The sequence below is a fragment of the Ciona robusta genome, chromosome 11, assembly GCF_009617815.1.
Source record: "Ciona robusta chromosome 11, ASM961781v2".
Taxonomy (NCBI): Eukaryota; Metazoa; Chordata; class Ascidiacea; order Phlebobranchia; family Cionidae; genus Ciona; species Ciona robusta.
In genome coordinates, this window is record NC_143245.1 from 3,239,769 (window position 1) to 3,264,590 (window position 24,822).

Sequence of the window (24,822 nt, forward strand, 5' to 3'; positions counted from 1 at the left end):
TAACCAACAAAGTGGTTTTCAGTCACCAATTGTGGTCGTGTAGCAGTCAAAAATTATTATTACTGACTGAGATTTGTTAAACTTGCTTTTGTGGGGATGAATGAATGAATGTAACTTACTTTATCCTCGCGTGGCCAAAAAACGGCAGTCGTTGTAAAATGAATGTTCATACACCTCGTGTCAGCAATATACTTACTGTTTCAGCATATAAATTAAGTTATTATAGACAATTGTATAAAAGCCAGAGGCCTGTCAAATCATTCATGTGGATTAAAACCAAAAAAATGTATATTTAAACTAATGATTAGTTAGCTGAATTAAGTGTTGCTTAAGTATGTTAGGCGTGATAGTATTCTTGCACCGTTATAAATATATCAGGTATAGTTTATTCGAGTTGAATTTTAAATGTGGCGTGTATACGAACACCGGCGCCATGGCTTAGTGGTAAAGCGCCTGTCTAGTAAACAGGAGATCCTTTTTTAAACACGTCCGCTACATTATATCATCAGCCAAATTTAAATTTTAAACTCCATTAAGAAATACTGTGTTGGAGCATTTATTAATCTATTCAAAAATCATCTTCTTCATTTGCAGCGTCGCCAAACGTATAATTTTCAGCGACAGAGCGCTATGGCTTAGTGGTAAAGCGTCTGTCTTGTAAACAGGAGAACCTGGGTTGGTCCCCAGTGGTGCCTCTTAAACGGCTTCTGGACATAATTTGTGCTAGAGCTGCTTTTTTTTAAATTAAAAGTAGGACTGTAAAAGAGTATTCATGATATATTCAACAGTTCTATTATGTATTTACAGTGACTTTATATACGGCCTAGGACAAAAGCCCGTGTGTTGTAATTGAAAGATCCGGGATTCGATACGAAACACGGGTTTTTAAACACATTAAAAATTAAAGATAGATTTATTTTACACAGCATGAACCTTTTTGCCATAATACACAACTCGTATTAAAAAAAGGATAGCGCTATAGAGATCACTATTTCAGGACGAATATCTACGACTATATACTGGAACAATTTTAGTAAGCAAAGTATTTTTGGAATCAATAAAACTGTCGCTTTTTAAATTAACCATAAAAAGGGAGGTGATGTGGGGCTTTTTAACAGTTTTCAGTTTTCGTGACGTCACGAAATTTGTGACGTCACATCTTTCGTGACGTCACATTTTTTGTGACGTCATATTTTTCGTGACGAAACATTTTTCATGGCGTCACAGTTTCCGTGACGTCACATCTTTCGTGACGTCACAGTTTTCATGACGTCACAGTTTTCATGACGTCACATTTTTAGTGACATCACATTTTTTATGACGTCACATCTTTCGTGACGTCACAGTTTCCGTGCCGTCACATCTTTCGTGACGTCATAGTTTTCGTGACGTCACAGATTTCGTGACGTCACAGTTTTCTTGACGTCACAGTTTTCATGACGTCACATTTTTAGTGACATCACATTTTTCGTGACGTCTATTCTATTCTATTCTATTCTATGTGGGTGAGGTCCCGCGCCGTGGCACGCCATGGGCCCTAGGATTTAGGCCATAATTGACCCATTACCCCAACACCCGGGGTGCTACTGCATGGACCTTCCCAGTTTAAGGAGCCTGGCGCTTCCCCGAAGGTAGGCGACAAGGGCTTTAATAGTGATGGATGGGAGATCTTCCCTTGACAGCTCGGTCAAGTTTAGATGCTCCCGTCTTGCGTTCGCATATGCTGGACATATGCCAACATAATGAAAGGATGTCTCATCTTCCTCGTCACAGACAGGGCAGATGGGACTCTCACTTTTTTTAAGTTTATGCAGATGACTGGCAAACATGCCATGCCCTGTTATCACTTGAAGAATGGAACGTAACGTGTGCCTTGGCAGCTTCAGGAGTTGTTCGGAAAAACACCTGCTAATGTTTCTCCTATACTCCTTCGTCTGCCTGCAGCCGTCATGTTTTGTACATTCTTCTTGGTGTTTGGCTAGGACCCAAAGAGCCAGATCCGATTTACATCGGCTAGTGGGGATAGGTGAACCTGGCTCTGGGCCATAGAATGTGTTACTGGAACCATCACGAGCTAGCTTGTCAGCAAGCTCGTTCCCCAAATGGTCTGAATGACCAGGTATCCAGTGTAGTCGTACGTGATTTCCAGTTGCCAGTTGTTGTAAGGCATACCATGTATCACGTACGAGTAGGCTGTTGATTCTAAGGTTCGACATAGCCTTAATCCCAGCCTGGCTGTCGCTATAAATGTCGACAGATTTACTATCAGTACCATCATACAGCAGTTCCTTGGCAATCATGTTAATTGCTAGGATCTCTGTTTGGAAAACTGAAGGGTACGATCCGAACTTACTGAAACTTGTTTAGTCTCGGTGCACCTCGTGATCAGGTAACTAGATCCCGTTCCATCAACCGTCTTGGATCCATCTGTGTATCAGATTATTCCGTCAGGCTGGTGAGGAGATTCTGGTGGCTTAAAAGTGCTGCGATCTTCAATTACGGTTCGGAAACTGTGATCGAAGTGCAGTGAGGGGATACATCTGTCGCAAGGAAGTGAGAGGGATTTGATCTCCTTTGATATCCGGTTACAGATGTATGTGTGCCGTTCATTGTGTGAAGTGTAGTAATCTCCACCTTCCCATTGCCGCAGTGTCTTCAGGCGATGGGATCTGTAGACCGCGTTGCCTTGTAGATGAAGATGCAGGGGAGGAAGGTTGAGAAGTGCCTCTAATGCTCTTGTAGGGGTTGTCCTGAAACAAGAAGTAATTGTGAGGCATGCCAGTCGCTGGCACTTCCTGAGTTTATCCTGCAGGATAGTGCTGAACGTTTCTCTGACCCACACCATGCAGGCATAAGAGAGCATTGGTCGTACAACTTGGCAGTAAAGCCACATCTTGGACTTAGGATTCAGGCCCCAGCGAGTGCTCACCGCACGGCGGCATTGAGCTAGGGACATATTCGCAGTCTTGATGCGGTTGATACAGTGGGGTTTCCATGTTAGTGCTGAATCCAGAGTGATGCCAAGGTATTTGACCTCACTGGACAGCTTAAGTAGTTCATTGTTTAGCGTTAGTGGCTTTATAGACCACTTACGCCGTGAACAGACAACCATCGTTTTTGCTGGGGCAAAAGTCAGGTAGTTGGTTTTCGCCCATTTCTCGAGACGTTTAAGTGCCGATTGGGCGATGTCACCTACAACACTAGCTACCGGTCCTGTGACAGTTATGCAGACATCATCCGCATAGGCCTGTACTTTCGCAGCATTTTTTGAGGTGAATTGAAGTAAGAGGGTGTCAACAACTAGGTTCCACAGGATTGGAGATAGTATACCACCCTGTGGGCATCTTTTTGTTACACGCTTGACTTCCGTGTGACCATGGATCTCGGCAGTTGCCACGCGGTTGCGGAGCATGTTGGATAACCATCGTATGACTTTCCCATGCACATGACGAGACCGTAGAGGTTCAATCATAGATTCAAAAGTTGCGTTAGAGAAAGCACCTTCAATGTCCAAAAAGATCCCAAGACCAAATTGGCCGTTAAAAACAGCCTTCTCCAATTTAGTTGTCACTGCATGTAGTGAATTCTCTGTCGAGATGCCAGGTCTGTAAGCATATTGGTATTTGTGAAGGGGAAAGTCCCGAAGGGGACCTGCCTGTAGATACCAATATATTAGCCTTTCCAACCCTTTCAGGAGAAAGGAGGTGAGGCTAAGTGGGCGATAGGATTTAGATGATGTGTAGTCTTCTTTTCCTGGTTTGGAGGGGAAGACTACTTTGGCTTCATTCCATCGTGATGGTACATGACCCATTTTCAGTGAAGATGAATATAGGTTTTTGAGGTGGGGTACCAGGATGTCGATTCCTCTCTGTAGTAAAACAGGGTATATCTTATCCAGGCCTGCACTTTTGTAAGGATCAAATGATTTGATCGTTTCTTTCACTCGATCTTCGGTGACAATTCTTGTTTCAAGATCGTCATCCTCCAACACAAGTGAAGGATCAGTGTGCTGATGTCGATGGGAGATGTTCACATCATCCGGGAAGTGTGCATTAAACAGGACGTTTAGCGCTTCACCAGGTGTGGAGGTAAACTCCCCATTTGGTTTGCGCAGCGACCCAATTTGGTGTGACTTCGAACCTTTCAGTACACGATGAAGGCGCATGGCTGCTGGAAGGTTGTTTACTTCGCTGCAGAACTTGCGCCATGAGGCACGTTTGCTTGATCGAATCTTCGCTTTGTAGGCTCGAGTTGCTTCCTTCGAGGCACTCCAGTCTGAAGCAGATTTGGATCGGAGAGCTTTCTTGTGTGAGCGCTTTGCCAACTTTCGCAATGAAGTTAGCTCTGCAGATCACCAGCTCTGTCGGCGAGTTGAGGATCTCAATACCAGGCGACATGAACACTCAAACGCAAATGAGATAGCTTTCTCCAATCCCGGAGAGAGACTTGTCCAGATGAACTACATACTTGTCCCAGGTGGTATTTCGAACATTTCTGTAGTGTGAAGGGTGGGTGGAATATTCCCTGTCGACTTGGAAGGTGATAAGCTGGTGATCCGAGAACGACGTGTCCTTATGGACCTTCCAGTTTGTCACACTGTGTGACATGTGGTTTGTACAGAGGGTTAAATCTAACACCTCCGCACGGTTCTTTGTCACGAAAGTTGGTGTGCTGCCAGTGTTGCACACTGTCAGCATGGAACTCATCAGAAATTCTAGGAGTGCAGTTACTCTGTTGTTACAGTCGGTACTTCCCCAGAAAGTATGACGAGAGTTGGCATCCGTGCCAATAATGACGTTGGTGTTGTTCAGTTCACAATGGGTGATCAGGTCTTGCACCAGCTGAGGAGGAGGGGCATTTCCGTCGTCACCTGGCATGTAAACTGAGGAGAAAATAAAATGGTTATTTTTAATATTATTATTGGTAGCAACAGCAATAGTGCACATGTCCCTGTTCGTAAATTGAGCCAGTGACCATGTGACGAGGTTGCTGGATGCTATAACACATGCTCTCGGATGTATTGAAGTCACATGGGAGAAGATCGTTGTCGATGTTGGGGAATATCGAACTTTACCATGCAAGCAATATGGTTCTTGAACAAGAGCTATAAATGTGTGCCCCTCTGCGTTCAGCTTGGCCATTAGTTCAGTGGCGGCTGCTATACAGTGGTGCAAGTTGATTTGGTAACAGGCAATGCCTGTACGCTTAGCCCGTCTTTGGAGCACCATCCTGATTGTTCGGGTTGGTTTCCTGCCCAGGTGACTCGCTTCCTTCTTCTGCCGCCTTCGCCTGGCTACCAACAAGGTTGATAAGCCCGAGAAGGAAGTTCAGTTGGAAGTTTGCCTTCCTGAGAGACGGGAGTGCGGTGAGTTGGACAGCGATACGGAGATGAAATTCGTAGTCGTTGCCGTTGCCAACCGCACTGACGACCCATAGTTTCTCTATGGGTATTTCAGGATTCTGTCGTCCTATTACTGGGAGGAACTGTTTATAGTTCCCACGCAGATCTGGACACGGAATCCATGCAATAAACATTCTCTCCTTTGGTCGGTCTTGTGGACCCAAGGCTATGTAGCCTGACGGAGCACCAGGTCGAGCGGGCACTTTCCTCAGCCAAGTCCTCAGTATGTCGAGGGAGGTCTCATCCTTACAGACGATCCTCAGATTACCAGACGCCATAAGTGTTACACTCGTGGAGTTTGGCGGCTGTCCTGGGAAGGTGTCATCAACCATAGCTTTGACAAGGAGGTTGTTTATATAAGCGATGTCGGCAGGGGTCATAGGGTCAGTTCCAGTAGCGAACCTGACGTCAAGACGCAGTGCCGACGACGCAGCCTCTTTATATGAGGCTCCCCCCCCCTTTCGGGGAAGTACCGGTTCCACCCTTGTGCCGTTTGGCTCCAGGGGTAGACGAAGCGGAGCCAGTGGAGCTTTTTACGGCTCTAGTCCTTTTCCGCTGTTGTTGACCAGACGCCGCCCCACTAGATGTAGTTGAACGGTTGTTGCCTGGGTTGCAGCTGCTTGATGCCTCCGGGTTATCGCAAGAAGCCTTTATACGGGCTTTCTGGCGTAGCCGTTTGGCACGACGCTTTGCATGGGGGTCGACAAATACCTCCGATGTTCCAGGATTTGGAACATCTTCGGTCGATGCAACCTGTGAGGTTGATGCGCCACCTTTATTATGTTTCGGTTTCGAAACCTTGAGGCTGCACATCTTTTTGGTGAGTGCATCACTTACCTGTTCAGTCTACACTGCCGTGGCAGGGGTACCGAGAGGTTTGTTTAACACTGGTGGTGCGGTTACTCCTGATGCTGCTGGCATACTCCTTTTGGGAGAGTTCAACAGATCAGTTTCACAGTCTGAGTGAGGTGGATAGGTCACCATCGGGACAGGTGTCTCCGATGGATTGCTCGCATCTGTGTTTTTTTATAATAGGTTTGGTAGGATCCATATGTGTTGGCTGAGGTTTTTGCCCCCTCTAGGGTCCGGGTTGCATTCTCGGCACGGCCGAGGCAACAAGGCCAGGCAAATCTCCCTCCTGCGATCCCGGCTTTCCGTAGGTGGTTTGCCTGCTTTCAACAGCTCCCGCCAACCTTTCGCCCAAAAAGGTTCTAGATTGTTGGTATGTCTACGACTGGCACCCCACCTCGCACCCACACTAACAAGTCGGTAGTGGGGGTTCCCCCTAGTACTAGAGCGCTACCTCTAGCACCGCGGTGTTCCTGACAATCCACCCACCAAATTGATGTGTTGGATTTCTCCTCAAGCACCAGGTGGGGTTCATGCACAGGATCCCGTGTTACCAAACCGGAGGAAAGACCTGGCACCCCTCCAGCACATGTAGTCGGGGACACTCCTTCAGCAAGCTGGCTGGTAATGCACAATTTCGTGACGTCACATTTTTCGTGACGCCATATCTTTCGTGACGTCACATTTTTCGTGACATAACATTTTTCGTGACGTCACAGTTTTTGTGACGTCACATTTTTCGTGACGACACATTTTTGGTGACGTCACAGATTTCGTGACGTCACAGTTTTCGTGACGCCATATCTTTCGTGACGTCACATTTTTCGTGACATAACATTTTTCGTGACGTCACAGTTTTTGTGACGTCACATTTTTCGTGACGACACATTTTTGGTGACGTCACAGATTTCGTGACGTCACAGATTTCGTGACGTCACAGTTTTCTTGACGTCACATATTTCGTGACGTCACAGTTTTCTTGACGTCACAGTTTTCATGATGTCACTTTTCGTGACGTTACATTTTTCCTGATATACACTTTTCGTTTATATTTATTTACACTGTAACGTAAACAAATCTAAAATTTACCGATGTATGTGATACTAAAGGATTCTCGAGGGCAGAGTCGTATAAACACTGACTAGTCCAGCTGCCGTCTTTGTGTGTCCAAAATAGAGCAAAAGTAGTGACTTTGGCAATGGGTTTAAACGAACTTGTCACGTTTTGTTTGTGTTTTCCTTTTGTGGCAAGGATTAAAACAGCTTCTATTTACCTTACCAAACATTTTTTGGAAAAATATATAAACTTAGCCGCATTAAATGACTAAAATGTCGCAAATCAACCGCTTCTATAATTATTTTTTTTGGACTTTTTTTGACACAGAAAACAAATAACACATGATTTTTACATTTTTCAACCTTTAAATTTGTTTGAGGGCTAAGGTTTTTCTTTAATTTACCAAAAAACAGACATTTTCCCTATACCTACTGTGTTATTTTGGACCCAAATTGCCGTTCAATTTGTGTTTACGTAACAATGGGTTGGACTACTCGGTATTTCCATAGAATACTAACTTAACTTACAGTAGTCAAATTTTGTAATTCGTATGCAGACCTTATCACCTTATTAAGTTTAATATACAATTTCAATTTTTCTGTTATCATTTAAGTTTACCGTATTGTTTTCGAGTTATTATCACCTATATTTGCAACGGTGACGTCACTAGTACTGCTTATTTGAACGCAAGTTTTTAAACATCTTTTTAGGTAATATACTGTATTAAAATTAAACAATTCTACAGAGATCACTTGGCAGCAGAGCTCAAAACCCAGATATTTCTCAAGCTGCTTATGGAATAGAGCATATTTCTCAAAGAAAAATAATCAAAAAAATAAAAGGTGGCAATACAACATATGGATCAAAAGATGCTTGGACAGAACTATCGGATGAGCCACTACCAAAGAAAAAGTTTATTTAAAGTATGTAACAAAATATTATATGAACGTCTTCTGTCTAAAAGATCAATGCTTTAAATGCTTTCTGAGTCCTCCCGAATATTTCTTTAAAACATTAAATAAAGCCTGGAATTTTTTCTTTGCATAGCTATGGCTTATTACTTGTAAAACAATGAGATGACATATTCCATTATTTTTTGCATTCATCCTCTGCAATGTCAAACTCCTCTGAAACTTGTAATGTTTCTAAAAATTTTACAGCATGTATGCCTGTGTAACAGGACTTCAGAAGCAATTTAAAGTCGACTACTTGGTGTGGTTTATTAACTTCCTTCGAAAATTCTAAATAGAGATGTTCCAACAGTGATAAAAAGTCTTGATTTGGCCTAACAATACATCTCCTTTCCCTTCCAGCAGTATAAATCAGAATGAGTGTTTGCACCTGAATCCGACAAAATTTGAAGCACTTGCTCAAGAATTGGAGATTTCTTTCTGGACTTTTTTATTACATAACCTGCAATATACTGTAATATATCATTCTCCGTTTTTGATATTCCAAATAATTGCTGAATTTTATTGATCGATGGCTTTGCTACTATGTTATTAATGATGCTTAATAAATGATCTGCTGCCTCTGTGTTTTTTAAATTACCAATAAAAAATGATGTAGCCTCTGTGCAGTGCATTGGATATAGCATTACAATTTTGTCGGGATTTCTGTTCAATGCAAACTATTCACACCATTTAGTAGCCAAAGCTAAGCCAACATCGCTCATCTCTATATTCGACGGTATTGATTGCTTAATAACGTTTTCATAATAATCTGTTGTGTATAGACTTGGGTGCTGGCACTTTCTTCCTCAACAACTACGCCGTCTTCAAAACACATTAGCTCGCAAATCACTTCCTCACTGAGCTCGGTTTCCCATTGAACAGACATAATTTTGTTTAAACAACAACTTTTAATCTGACGGATAGCTTTAATTAGTTAATTTGGTTTATTTCAAATTACAGATGATCGTGAACGAAAAAGTATCATTTACATATTTCAGCTTTACACGAAATAACAAACATTTATCAATCATTAGTTGTAATACATGGTAATTAAAAATATCATTTTCAAATAATTTTTATCTATCCAACGTAACAAAGACACGCTCCTTTATTTTAGTAAACTGTCACTGAAGCGTGACAATAACAATGGGGCCAATTCGTTGCCCTTCTATCTGTAAGTTAGTATTCTATGGTATTTCTATGGCTCTGCTCGAGGTATGTCAGTTTATTTGACTCGCAAGCTTTATAATCATTAATTACTCATTATCTCATTATTTGGACGATTTATACACCATGGTTTATAAGACTAAGCTTAGTTAGAATTAATGTATCAAATACAATCAATTAATTAGTGTTAAAAGTACTAGCGATTTTAAACAAACAGAAAGGGAATCTTTAATTACTCGCTAATTAGGCAATCGTATGCAGTAGGCTCGTATTAAAAAAAGGATAGCGCTATAGAGATCACTACTTCAGGTCAAATATCTACGACTATACTGGAACAATTTTAATAAGCAAAGTATTTTTGGAATCAATAAAACTGTCGCTTTCTAAATTTACCATAAAAAGAAAGATGATGTGGGGCTTTTTAACAGTTTTCAGTTTTCATGACGTCACAAATTTCGTAAAGTAGTTTTTAGTTAATCAATCATAATTAGGCTTTAAATATGAAAATTTTGTTTAATATTTGTAAATATTTATTATGATTTGATTTTAATCAAGAGATTAAAAAAAGATTTGCTCGAATAAAGAATTAAGGTAAATGCGGAAGAAAGTTACGCAAAAAGTAACAACAACAACTGTGTGACGAAAAAGGACCTATATGACCACTTACGTGCTCAATAATAGGCTACTCAGCTATTATCTTTGGGATTTCACTTTCCTCTTTTTGAAATAATAAGCCACTTTTTTTAATCAGAGAGATACATTTACTGTACGAGGATCCGTTGTCTATTTGCACTTAAAAGTTACAGATTTCCCAACAGGTCGATTTAAACCTAACCACTGGTTAGTATTTGCGGTTTTCGGTGACAGTGTTGATATTTTTAACTGAATGAACTTTATCAGAACTTGTTGTATTTTTGCAAATAAAATGACCAGACATATTTTTAAAATATAAAAATTAAGATAAAAATTAAAATATAAGTGTTTATACCCTGCTATAGATTTTATCAGAGTCATAGAAACACCTATACGGCTCTGAAATTTATAATGCTTTTTCCGTCAACACTGCGCATCTGACGTCATTTTTCTGTTTGCTTTGCGTAGTTCCACAGAAATAAAAAAGTGTAGAACGCGCACTTGCCTAAAACCGTGATACATTTTTGTTCTATTCACGTGATCGCCAACTCCGTCCCCGTTTCGCTTGGTTTCCATTGTAAAAGATGGGCGCACAATAGTTTTCGGAGGTTTTAGTTGTTTATTTTAAAAACTATACCAACTATTCTAGTTTATTAGGCTAGTTTAGTTATTTGGTAGGTTAACGCTTACAGTTTAGCACTTGTTTAGGAAATTAATTATTTATTAAATTTGGTTAAAAAACGTCAAACAAACAGTTTGTTAGAAATATATATATATATATATATTAAACAATAGTTAGTTTTTTCTATAAATTTAAATTAAGTCAAAAAACAAAGAAAATCTACATAAAACGCCCTGGATTCCATTGACTACAATAGTAAACGGGAACGACCCGCGAAAGAGAGAGAGTGTATCATGCTTTCTCCTTTGCAGACATTGGAGATGCGCGTTCTATTCTTTTTTTATTTCTGTGCGTAATTCTCCATTTCTTATATAGACATCATGACATCTGTGGTATTTTTAGCATAGGCAGAGTCCTGGCGGGTTTTTAGTGGTTATTTGTTCGCGTCAAAGCACAAAAATAATGTAATTGCTTGTTTTCGTCCATGAAATGTCAAGGGTTTTGAACCTCACTGTTTAGCGTTTGTTCTTAGCTTAGATGGTATTAAACGTTTTGTTTATATATTTTAGATTTATTTTTATTGTTCAAGAATGTCTTGACATATAACGACAAGTTTGTATCATATATTTCGTATCGTATCATTTTTCGACATTGACTGTTAAGTTACCTTCACCTTCACCTTCATTATGGCGGATGTAGATCCAGATACTTTATTGGAATGGCTCCAGATGGGAGTGGGCCAGGAAAGGGACATGCAACTCATTGCACTGGAACAGCTTTGCATGTTACTTCTGATGTCTGATAATGTGGATCGATGTTTTGAAATGTAGGTTGTGGAGAGTGTTAAAATCTAATTTGGTTTCTGCATAAGTCTGTTTTATTTGTATTTTTTTTTGATAATTGTATTTAAGTAGTTGCTTTGTGTAATAACCCATAGGTTATGGATTCGAGGCTCGTTGCTGCTACCATTGTAAGCGCATGTGTCCTTGGGCAAGACACCTAACAGCAATTGCTCTGACCCAGTGGTCACTAATGGGTTGTCTAATTTGTCAGCCATACAGAAAACAATTACCCACAAAGTTACATTTGTAGTAAGGCGTAAGCGGGTACGAGGTGTAGGAAACAGAACATCCATGGTATAACAACTTTTGTTTTCCTGCCACGCGAGGATAATGCAAGTTACAGTCATTTGACAATAGTGCCCTATTAAACCTTGTTAATAAATACAAGAAAAACTTTTGCACGAATCCTTGCTAAATGATTTTTCAATCAGTATAAAATGGTTAGTTTTTAAATTCATAGGAAATTGAAGCTAAAGCTACTAGCTAGCCCATGGTAGCCTTTGGCAACTTTTGTGGTAAGTATTGAGATTGCATGCTTCACATTAAACTACTCTCCCAGTATAGTTTCTTGGTCATATAACTTCAATTTGTATGTTTTTGATTCAAAGGTGTCCACCACGAAGCTTTCTTCCCGCTCTATGTAAAATCTTCCTAGATGAGACAGCACCGGATAATGTTGTGGAGGTTGCTGCTCGTGCTATGACTTATTACCTTGATGTATCTGCTGACTGTACACGACGTATTGTTGCTGTTGATGGAGCCGTAAAAGCAATCTGTAACCGTCTAAGTCTGCGCTTGTCTGATGATAGAACAAATAAAGATTTGTCGGAGCAATGTGTTAAAGTAAGTTATCCAGCATTTGCTTAAGTGTGTTTTGCAGCTGGTTTTCATATTATAGTTTATAAAAAAACAACAACAATGCTTGTTACAGGTTCTTGAATTCATATGCACCAGGGAGCCAGGTGCTGTGTTTGAAGCTGGTGGCTTGTCAGCTGTTATGAAGTTTGTTTGTAATTGTGGAAGCATCATCCATAAGGTAAAACATATTTTCATTGTTTTCACAACCTACATTCATACATTCTGAATTATATAGGTTGGGTAAAAAAATATTTGGTACAATAAGTTTGGAAAAAAACATAAATTATTACGCTGTGGTGTAACCGTCTTGTTTTCATAGTTTACTTGCCAAAATTCAAATTTAACTGTAAACAACCGATAACATTGTATTTAAGAATTTAATTTTTTGCTATTGCTACGAAGAATAATTAAATATAATTTTGATGCTGTTGGTCCAATAAATGAATTTAGAATTTATTATAACCAAATTTTTGTCTGCTATATAACAAAAAGTATTTTGCATACATAGAAATTAGGAACGTATGTATAATATACATATTATATATTATATACATGTGTATATATATATATATATAACATATTATATATATACATCATGTGTATATATAATAATATATATATATATATAATATATATATATAATATATATATATACACATAAATCTTATGTTTGTATTAAACCAATAAACATCTTAAAATTTAAAAATTTTGTTCTTTTTCATTTTCTTTCAGGATACTTTACATTCAAGCATGTTTGTAGTATCAAGGTTATGCGGTAAGGTTGAAGCAACGAGTGATTCTTTACCAGAATGCATTCAATCTTTATCTTCATTACTTCATTATGATGATGCACATGTAAATATGAACTTTCTTTCTTGTTCTTATCGAACATTTTAAGATTATTCGACCATAAATATAAGTTAATTTTTTTGGCAAAATGATATCGCTGTATACTGTAGCAGGCTGTAGGCGTATTTCATAAAATTTATATATATATATTTTATATTTATAGAGACTTTAAGAATGTATTGCAAAATTTATTATAATGTCATAAATTTTTATATTGTATTGGTCTATGTTAGAAGTGTTTTTTCCACTTTTATACAACCTTATGCTTTATCTTATAGGTGGCTGACAGTGCACTTAAGTGTTTTTCATCACTTGCTGATCGGTTTGCAAGGAAAGGTGTAAATCCCGAACCCTTGGATGCATTTGGATTAACTGATGAATTAATTAAAAGGCTTGGCAAGTAGGTTGAATGTTTACATTAAAGCCCTTGTTGCTATTCTAGGTATTAGGGTAATCGGGGGCATCTGTGCCATGCCTGGCCAAAGGAGTTTAAATCATATATACTATGTTGATTTTTCATAATCACTTTATTTTATTTTGTAATATATATATATTTGGTTAGTTTTAGTTTAGTTATACGTAAAATTCAGTACTTTTTTACTGTGGTATTAAATATTCCTGTGTGTTTATGCATTATACTTTAATGAAGGTTATGTATGTAAATAATATATTTGCATTAAACAATATTCAAATATTTATGACATGGTTGAAATAAAGAATTTTGTATTGCCCATACATTGCCATTGTTTATTACTATTATCTCCTCTTTTATCTATTTAGGCTATTAAAAAGGGCATTTTTTCATCAAAAGAGCTTATGATGTACTGTATTAATTCAAAATCCTTTTGGCTGCAGCCTGCAGGATTACTACAGGCCATAGCCCATACCTTGTGGGATTGGCCATTTCAGATATTAATATGCAGCTTCTCCAACCGTTCAACAATATATTGCATAAATATAAACATATATAATTTTTTAGCAGCTCATGTGGTATAATTTATATATGTTGTTTATCTATAGCTGTGGAAACCGTGTGCCAGGCACCCCATTCAGTAAAACCAAACAAACCGGTGGGACCCCTAACGCCACTCCTGACTCAAAAGCTAACTTTGGAATTACCACAGTTGTCAACTTGCTATGTACACTTTGTAGAGGATCTTCAGAAATTACTCATGTAAATATTTTATTATTATTTATGTCTGATTTATTTAACTTATTCACACCTGTTATGTCAGGCTATTGTGTTATGTATCCTTACATTGTTTTATTTTATTCCGTACATCAGTTTGTAATTCCCTATTTATAATAAGAACCTTCATACTTAGGCCATATTTATATATTATGTTGTTTTTTTTTAACAGAAAGTTTTAAGATCAGATTTATCACAAGCCATTGAAGATGCATTGAAAGGGAATGAAAGGTAATTTTAAGTGAATGTATTATAAAGTACCTGTATATTGCACTTTGTACAAGCTTAAAAAACAGGTCTTGTGTGGGGTCAATACTGTTACTGTCCATATGGAGAATGCTTATCTTTACCGTTACTTAACAGATTTTTATTGTTGTTCTTTACTGCTTTTCACTTTACTTAAAATGTCATATAATTTTGTTCATGATGCAAAAATTAATATTGTTAACAATTTAAAATATATCTGGTGATTCTAGTAAAAGTTTCCACCAATCTAACCCTGATGTTCATGTAGTTGAACAATTCTTGTATAGTAAATTACAGTAAGGATCTGGTGCTACGAAAACATAACAAACAAAAATCAACTCCAACCAATAGTTGTAGTAGAGAAACATATTTCGCCTAAAAAAAGCATATAGAAATACAGAATAGTAATGAAATGGAGAAACCAAGGAAAAGAAAAACCTGCATCTGCGAACAATAAAAACAATAGAACTGTGTGGTCTCATATATATATATTAATCATACAAATGATACAATATTAAAAACATTAAACTCATATATAATAAATCATACAGTATTAAAAACATTAAAACAGTGACCTGCCAATTCTACAAATATCATATTTATTTAGTGTAATTTTGATTTCAATTTTTATTGTTATTTTCTCCTTTTCCACCTATAGGTGTTGCTTGGATACGATGCGGATTTGTGATCTTTTGCTCATCCTACTGTTTGAAGGAAGGCAAGCAATACCTAAGCATTACCTTGGATTATTTGGTGCACCACGCTGCTTGAACCTAAGTAACAGGAGAATGGAAACCATGGATGGCGAGCGTTCCCATAGACAACTTATTGATTGCATACGAAGCAAGGACACTGAAGCTTTGATAGATGCCGTGGAAAGTGGGGGTATGTTCAAACCTAATTAGTTATAATTACGTTCGGTATTCTGACTATAGTGACAACTCATGGTCATTAAAATGTGAGAGTTAACAGTGAAGGGTTAGTGTCCTAATTACTTGGTCTATTGTTTAGAACAGCTTCCCAAACTCTTTTGCTTGCATGTCCTTTAAATATCCTAAACTTTCTGCCACCCTTTATGGTTAATAGTATGATACGAGTATGCAACCCGCTAAGAAAAGTTATGCGGCTCATGAAGCCAGCTGCATATTTTTTACTGAATTTATTGAACATGACAATCAATTTGTTATGGCAGTTTCTTTTAATTCATGCGTCCGTAGTCCGTACTTCCTATTTCTGCAAGGAGAGCCCCTTTTTTAATATTATATAATCAAAGACAAAAATTATTTGTTCATGCAATGTTATAAACGTCTGGTCAGCGGTTTCACCCTTTAATCCCCTAACCCCTAACCCTCCTGTATAAAGGTTGTACATCCAGACCATGATATAATATGTGCAGTATTTTGTGTCAAATTGGTATATTCTCAGGGACCCCTGACATTTTATATGCAACCTCCATTTTGGAAGCCCTGGTTTAGAAGATATAGGTTAAGAATGGATAGGTTTGGAATAGATTGTCAACTTTAAATTTACAGCCCCATATTGGAATGGTAGAATTTGCATTTTTCAGAAAAACTTGTATGGATATGGGTTTTTCTATGTTGACATTTTAGAAACCCTGTTTATTTTTATTTTTCGTTGATTAAATTATAATCTTAAGGGAATTTTGTGAAAAAAGTTGTTGACATACAGGCAGCTTGGTGTTCAGTAGTCTATTGTTAGCAATTAGCATATTTCTATTAAAATGATTTAGTAACCAAAAATATAACGTCTTCAGTTATATCAGTTTAATGCTTAAAGCTATTTGCTACACAAACTTGTAGCTGCAGAACTCTTTACTGAATATTTTTCAACCATAATACTGAAATTTATTAATAATGTTCCCTATTATTTATGAGTGGATATTGTTAGACTAGAGATAAGCTCAATTTCCTTCCATTTATCCACCAATGTGTGCAATGACTTATGTTGTTGTTAGCTGGTTATTCTTTTAAACCTCAGCAAATTTTTATTATGAGCTGTTGTGAGTACTCTGTGACTAGTTCTATGAATAAAATGGGAAATTCCTCATTATGCCATAATATAATAAACAATAACCAATACATGAAAATAATTAAAAAATCCTGACATGACAAGTATATATAGTGTATGCATCCTTAATATGAATAATATTGTTGTTGTTTAAAAAACATCAATTGCACCGTGAGTAACACCAGCAACAGTGTGAGCTATATTTCATCCATTTATGAAAGATTAGACAATATGCCAAGTTTTTTTCCTAATTTCTCTGTATTGCATCTCATCTATGTGTATAAGTATATGTGTGAAATAATTTAGAAATACACCCTATTATTAGATTTCTGTATTCCCCAGACAATGGTATGTTGTTGTGTGGTATAGTAGGGTGGGGTAAGATTAGACATGTTTTTATTCTTTTTTTGTCCCATTCGGTAGTTAACAAAGAATACTTATATAGTTGCATCATCACTCTAAAAGAGTGTTGTTATTTTTCAAAACTTCATCGTATTTAGGTGCTAATGGTATCCACTATCCATCTTACTCCACAACACTATATTAATACTAGATTGTAACAGTGGTGTAAGATTATAAAGTTAAAAACATTAAATTTACTTCACTTAAATTTCAGTTTACGACGTTAATTTCATGGATGATGTTGGACAAACATTGCTTAACTGGGCAGCAGCATTTGGCACACAAGAAATGGTGAGTTGTTGTTAAAGTTTCATTATAAACATGAGTCATAACCAACATACACAATTGTATTCTTTTTTTTAATCGTTTTAAAACCTAAAAAATATTCAAGTAGAAAATTTGTATTTAAGGAATTTTTTTATTAGAACTGTTTGAAAATTAAGACAGTTGTGTGATATATATGAAGTTATAAACTGTCATGTTTATATTAAAACTAACAGAAATATCTGTGTTTAATGCAACCTATCTACTTGTCTATTATAACGCTTGATGACATAATCAAACCTTTGATTTAACAATTTTATTCAAACTGCTATTTATAAATTTGTTTACAGTTTAGAATATCAAATTCTTTAGAAATATTGTTTGTAACAAACGAATTAATAGGGTGTTAAAAAACTTTACCATTTTATTTTATATTTTGCTTAACGAAGCGTTATGGCAGGATTAGCACAGAGTTTTCTGAAATCACTTTGAAACTAAATATGTCATAGTAAATACTAAATGGAAACATATATCAGAAAATATTTTTTAGGTTGATTTTCTTTGTGACCGGGGAGCTGATGTAAACAAAGGCCAACGATCGTCTTCTTTGCATTATGCTGCATGCTTCGGAAGACCGGCAGTTGTGAAAACTTTACTTCTTAATTCTGCCAACCCTACCCTGCATGACGAGGAAGGAAAGACAGCTTTAGAGAAAGCAAAAGAACGAAATGATGATGGGCATAAAGAAGTTGTGAAACTACTAGAAGATCCAGGTATTCTGTAAAATATACATATAATAAAAAATAGCTCAGGCAAAGTTTTTACAAAATTCTTGTATAATATGCCTGGCAGCAACAGTATATGTATACATAACAGAGCTACTCAACCATTTAGCACGTAATTTAGAAAAGTACAATTGTTTTTAGGAGAAACTAAAAGTTTCTTGAAATAGTCTACACTCATGAAAATGAAAAACGCTTTAAATGTCATACTCATGCGCTTATTGACTGATATGTCTTGTGCAACAGATGGTATTGAAACAAAAATAACATAAAGTGCCCAGTTTTACATCAATGATTTCAAATCTAATGTGTCAATCTTTACCCCGGAAAAAACAATAACTGTGATTGAGAAAACGTCATACACAGTTGTGTTGTGTCACAATCACACACGTGATGATGACAGTAACAGGAAAAGGAATTGATTTAGTTCACTGTTTTCTTGATTATATTGCTAAATATAACTTTATATCAAACTAAAAGCAAAAACTATTTGTTTAATTTGTATCAAGTACTACAAAATGCATAAGCGAAAAAATCCGAGGTCAAAGGCATAGGCGCCTAAGTTTTGATTGTCTAGGTTAGGCAAACTCATAGTTACAAATGTCAACTACTTATTACAATTACATCATACGTAAGCTAATAAGGTAATTAGCACACTCGCACATTACGTACTGGTTAGGGTTTAACTTTCGTATTACTCGTTACGCAGCACGCTGAACGTATACACACAGTAGTAGCGGTTGTAAAGTATTGAAAGATCGCAAACTTGCAGGTGCAGGCACACGCAATATCCTACGATCTTTGTTTCTATCACAATGGCGATTGTGAGGTAATGTAACATCCTAGGTTGGGATTAGGCAATACGTAGGTTACGATAATAGATTGCATCACAATGCCGTTTGTGACGTAGTGTATCGCCACAAGTTGGTATTTCTTACCTTGCGATAATGAATGACATCACAATACAGCTTGTGATGTAACAATTACGTTGGTGAGTGTATGTTTAACTGGCATTAAAAGTTACGTAAATTTGGCCAGAAGCTAATCTGTAAACACTAGAGCTTCAATCGTGGACGCATAATGGTTTAACTTTATGAAATACGTAAATCGTTTGCGTTTGAATATCTTATTATGAAGCAATTAATAGGCAATGTGTCAAATTCCAGGTTAGGCATTTGCCTAACCTGTCTGACCGCTTTAGGCGCCTATGGTCAAAGGGCTGTATTTAATAAAGTAAAAATTAGATATATTCGCCTTAAATGACTTTTTTAATCTCGTATTCAAAGAGTGATTCGATTTAAATTTTTGTTGATTACGTAGTTCGTAACACTTGATGACTTGTACATCTCATTGAGATCAGAGCAGATTTAAGGAGTTTATCACAGATTTAAGTTGTAGGATAATGTATTAATAGCATCGCTTGGCAGCCATGAAAAACAAGGTCTCTAATCTACCCATAGCACAGTAGCATAAATACTTACAAATATAATGTCTCAGTTTGACATCCAAAAGTTTTCAAACCGTGGTCAGCCAGTTGAGTAGCCGTGCTGCCCTTGCAATGCAGTAAAATGTGCAGTTAAGTTTATTTTTATTCATATGATTTTACTCTCCACTCTCCAGTAAATTGTTTGTGTATTCGTATCAAGTTGCTGCAATCCCAATACCATCTAAAATAAAAAGTTCTTAATACAGCAGTAATCACTGCTATGTTTTGTATATTGATTGCTGAATAAGTAGTAAGTCCCTAGAAATGTTATCTGTTTTTGGGAAATTTATGAACAATTTACTATATGCAAGTACAGATGCGCCAAACGCTTCTAAATACTACATTTTTACCCCATGGTTCTTTGTGTTCGTTGGCAAACACAAATATTTCTGGGGTGCTTTAACAAGCATGTGTCTATTAAAACACTTAGTACTGTCAATTTCACCAACTACTGCATGTTTTGCCATGGGGACACAATGTATTACGAAATAATACACCATGTTACCATAGGCGTAAAGTTTTACTTATTGTTAGGGTTGCAAAAAACAGAAAAAAACATCTTCGCGCCGGTGGGCACCAGCGGTGTAAAAAGTGCCTATTTTCGATGCCGCCGGCATCGGCCGGATTTTTTTAAAACTGCCGGCGTGGGAATCCGGAATTTATTTACTTCGACGGCTGCGTAACATTTTGTTTCGTGTTAACGTATGGGTAAGTTACCTATTCGTGCAGTTCTGACGTAACAAACAGCTTTATATTATCATAAATCCGGCATTTATGCGGAGACAATGGCAATTGTGACGTAACATTACTAGCTATGTCGTAATGCACTTGCGGTATTTGATTGCGCCATAATAGGGATTGTGACTAATGTTATACGTAACAAGACGAACAAATATTTCAACTCGTGTTACGGAATATAAAACACAGACAATCTTAAAGCACTATTAAATTCCCGGTAATTTTTATTACAAAGAAAATTCGTTGCAGGTAGAAACGTGTCAGTTTTAAACTGTAGTTGGTAATCGCCGATTAGTTTTATAGTTTTATTAAAGTAGCAATCCTAGTAGAGTATTCCTTGCTTAAACTAGCGTCTGTTATTAATTTCAATGTTGACCGAACAAAGTTTGTCGCGCATAGTATAAATGACACTATGCCGTATTTATTAGAAAAGCTAAGTAGCAAAACTTTAATTTTACGGCTAAATGTTTTGTCCTGTGACACTTACGCGTGTGTTACACGTGAAAATCGTCGCGGAAAACAGACTTTGATCGGGAAAAGACGAAACATGATTGACACATTTTTAATTAAATTTCTAAGCTACGAAGGACCGCGGGAGAAACCATAAGGCTTATATCCAAAAGCCTTGTACATGGGAAAGCGGCGCACGAACGCGGGGCTAGATAGAGATGCAAAATTTGACGTCATAACACACGCGCCGGGAAAACTGCCGGAAAAATATAAATGCAAACCGGTATCGGCCGGATTTTTATTTTTTACATGCCTGGTGGGCACGAAAAAAAATTAGTTTGCAACCCTTTACATATGTGCTCAAACAAACGTAAGCGTTTTCAGAATTACTTAGGAATGAGATGAAATTAAAATTTCTTGGGTTCAGCGAGTCCGTGTAAGTCTGCGGTTATCGTACAAACGTAGACTGGTCCGTCAATAAGAAGGTTTTCAGAATGAAATAATATAGGCAGTTTTTAAAGCTGCTTTATATTTATATACCATGTTTTCCTCAACCAAGCAGCATGTTTATTACGAAAATGTAGGGATTCATACGTGGACTCCTTGCATCATAACATCGTTGTTTGAACCTGGCAATTGATTCATGATACAATTCACAATTTAGGTCATAATGGCGATTCACACATGGTTTATTTAGCAAACACGAGTTTGAATACCAGTTGAACGCACTCGTGTAGGAATGACGCATCGGTGTTGACATATGTTAAAGTATGAAACGAAGTTTGTGCGCAGAAGTAACGACTCTTTCATATAGTCGAACGTCATTCCTTACGCATTATTAGTCCAGAAAAAATCAAAGAGTTGCCAGGCTACCCTGCAACCCCGTAACTTTACGCCAGTGGATGTTACATCACACTGGGTGTAAAGTAAAGATTTGTGGCCAGAAACAACATATAAAACAAACTATTTGTAACAATATTTCATCTTCTTTTTTTGTTTTTAAGAATCTTGGATTACATCAGATGAAGCTGTGAAGAAGAAGCAATTGATGCTCCAGGAACAAACGAAAGATGCAGAGAAGAAATCTAAAGAAGAGGAGAAGCAGAATCTCATAAAGGGGGATTCCCCAGTTGCTTCTGTGTTTATTAACAAGTAAGAATGTTAAATATTAAAAATACATCTTTTAACCTCATGTTCTTCTTTTTTATGAACTATCGCTTTACTTGTTGAATTGTAGGGTTATTGATAAAAAAAGTGTTTTATTTACACTAATTTAGCTAAAAAGTAAATGACCGTATATTTATCACACCCCATGTTTAAGGAACACTAGTTATTACTTGTTTTAATTAGAAGCCCCAACACTGTTACACACTTAATATCTCATTATGTTGTGCTAATTTGCATATTTATTGCTTGTTCAACTAGAAATAAACATAAGCCAAGCTGCTTCTTCTTCAAGAATATATAAAAAAATTGTAAAACATTGACTTTATTATGTTTTAATTTTTCGATTGAACGTAGGTACATACCAGATTATGCTGACTCAGCATATTTTCAAACCGAATGTTAAACACGAAAAACTGACTTTTTTATAAAAAAAAATGGTACAGTAGGTACTAGTGAGACATAGTGAACATATTAATATAAAAAAGTGCTAAAAACTAACTAATAAGAAAAAAAGTGGTGAGTCAGCACATTATGTAGCTATGTTCAATCGAAAATTAAAACATCTTAAAGTCTATGTTTTACAAATTTTTTTATATAGTTTTGAAGAAGAAGCATTAATTATACCAAATCAGAAATAAAATTTGAATTTTCTTTACTATTTTAGAAACTAGAAACGATCAAAGTTGAGTGAAATTTTTTTTATGGGAAATCTCATGCATTGCGCAACGGCCAATTTTTTTTTTACTCCAGCAGTCGAATTTGCGGTTTTTAAACTCATTTTTTTCAAAAGCTGTTTTGTATTTTTAAACTTTGATAGTAGCTTTAGATCACATTTGAGCATATCTATCAATACACAAATTTTGATTTTTCGTTGGTATGCCCCTTTAAGCTGGTCAAGTCTGTTATACTAAACATGATTGTTTATTTCATATCAAACTAAAAGCAAAGCCGAGGTTTAATTTGTATTTTAAGCATATCGATCAAAAATGAAGTCCAAAGAATTTATAAGAAATATATTTTTCCTTAAAATGACATCGTCAGTCTTTCTTATTACAATTCATTGAACTTCATTTTTGTTGGTTAAGCATTTTTTAGCATGTTGTACTAAACATTTGGTTTATTTTCAGACTTCTTCCTTTGTTTCTGGACACCTACCAAGTCACTGTCTATCCTTCTGTAGCTCAAAGTGCTCTCAGTCTGTTGCATAAGACGGTTAAATATGTGGTAGAGCAGCAGCTGCGTGATGCTGTACTATCTGCACAGAATATTCCGGAAAAATTCGCCAATGTAGTTTCGACTGCTTTGGATCAAGAGGTAAATGTTCTACAGTTTGTAAAACAATTTTAACAAACTTTTATTGAAGGACTCATGTAAGATTGTGCTGCAAAATAAAACCATTTAATTATTTATGGGTGTAATACATAATTATTAGCACAACATTAAACATATATCTGTTTTCCAGATATGTCTGCCACTTAAACCATAAAACTAAAAAAAAAATCAAAAAATTAACAAAAAAATCAGTCAATTAAACAAAAGTAGTTTAAATATAAAAAAATGTTTTATGAACAAGTCAACCAGTTAGGCAGCCTCGGTAGATTACAATATTTTGTTTAAATTTGAACTATTTACAACTTTTATTTTAATAAACACAGGATAATGATGAATTTATTTCAATAAACACAGGATAATGATGAAGGCCATCTGGCTGCGCTTGAGATTATTCAGAACCTGATGGACAAATGTTACGACTTGTTTGCGTGCTCACTCAACCATGAATGGATTGCCAACAAAATCCGAGACATGTTTGCTCCTCACGAAGATAAGGAAGATGATGGAGCAGTTGGAGGACAAGCAGAGGGAGAGATTAAAGGAAAAGAAAAATGTGGTAGGTTTTATGTTATATTTTTATTTTATGCATATATATGTATTTTTTTTATTAAGGTACCGGGTATATATATATATATGCCTAAATTTTTAGAAACCGATTTTTGGAAACTTTTTTTTAATATTAGTTTTTTTGATGATGTTATCAAAAAAATAAAAAATTTAAAGATAATTTTATATTGCACAAACTTAACAAAGTAAAGCTGCCAATCTGCCATGCTTTACAAAATCTAATTAAGTAAGAATTTGTCAAAAAGTGAAAATTTCGAAAAACAATGTGGAATCCAAATGGTTAAATGAATTTATTCATTCTTGAATATTAATATACCAGGTATAATATAAAATAAAATGTCACACATCAGGATTTAAATGATTTTTTTTATTGTAGCTTATATTTATATTCAAATAATATTTCTTTCAGTTGCTCAAGAATCTAGCAACAAACTAGAGGAGTGCATGCCCACCTCAGTGGAAGATGCCACCTCTATGAAACCGGGTTCCTTGTATTCGTGGAAGAAAACTTGGACCTTTGCTCGTGGTAAGGGATGTCTGTATCTGTGGAGTTCAGCTACAGCTATTGAGTTATCACATGGAAGTAACGGCTGGTTTCGATATATCTTGGATGGAAAACTTTCAACCATGTATTCAAGTGGGAGTCCTGAAGGTGGAACAGATAGTTCAGGTGACTACACAGTGTGTCATAGTATATTTTAGCACAGTGTATGCAGCTTTTGCCTTGTAATCCAAGGTTACCGGGTTTGAAGGTGCTGGTTTATTGTAGGTGTTTCGGGTATGTATCATTGGAAACTACATGTAATTGTAATTACTGTAACTCAGTGTTTACTCATCAATCACAGCAGTTTGCCCACATTGGCGATTATACAAAAACAATCATCCACAAAGTTACATACTTGATAGTTTGCATGCATAGGGGATATGGTAATAAATAAGTT

The 24,822-nt window shown here is 36.6% G+C and overlaps 2 protein-coding genes across 6 annotated transcripts in view; one reads left to right on the plus strand and one right to left on the minus strand.

Moving 5' to 3' along the window:
- Nucleotides 1–1,583: 1,583 nt before the first annotated feature.
- LOC149728095 (uncharacterized) lies at nt 1,584–2,300 on the minus strand. The gene has a single exon (XM_089888384.1). It carries the CDS (start codon nt 2,298–2,300, stop codon nt 1,584–1,586), a length of 717 nt encoding a protein of 238 aa, XP_089744510.1.
- An 8,930-nt stretch (nt 2,301–11,230) lies between these two features.
- LOC149728096 (E3 ubiquitin-protein ligase HECTD1-like) overlaps nt 11,231–24,822 on the plus strand; it is a 36,303-nt gene continuing 22,711 nt past the window's right edge. For 4 of the 5 annotated variants that reach the window (XM_089888827.1, XM_089888830.1, XM_089888829.1 and 1 more), the window contains exons 1-14: nt 11,231–11,507; nt 12,132–12,366; nt 12,455–12,559; nt 13,114–13,236; nt 13,509–13,630; nt 14,251–14,404; nt 14,592–14,650; nt 15,324–15,550; nt 17,310–17,386; nt 17,910–18,132; nt 21,820–21,967; nt 23,110–23,296; nt 23,669–23,870; nt 24,291–24,551. In XM_089888827.1, coding sequence (XP_089744953.1) covers nt 11,368–11,507; nt 12,132–12,366; nt 12,455–12,559; nt 13,114–13,236; nt 13,509–13,630; nt 14,251–14,404; nt 14,592–14,650; nt 15,324–15,550; nt 17,310–17,386; nt 17,910–18,132; nt 21,820–21,967; nt 23,110–23,296; nt 23,669–23,870; nt 24,291–24,551 — 2,263 coding nt within the window. In that variant the 5' untranslated portion in view covers nt 11,231–11,367. Of the gene's footprint in view, nt 11,508–12,131; nt 12,367–12,454; nt 12,560–13,113; nt 13,237–13,508; nt 13,631–14,250; nt 14,405–14,591; nt 14,651–15,323; nt 15,551–17,309; nt 17,387–17,909; nt 18,133–18,829; nt 18,971–21,819; nt 21,968–23,109; nt 23,297–23,668; nt 23,871–24,290; nt 24,552–24,822 lie in introns of those variants that run through there. The other variant, XM_089888831.1, reaches the window with a different exon arrangement.

What these genes read in the sequence shown, in the direction of transcription:
- LOC149728095 (XM_089888384.1), bottom strand. Translation starts at nt 2,300, where the DNA reads ATGATTGCCAAGGAACTGCTGTATGATGGTACTGATAGTAAATCTGTC.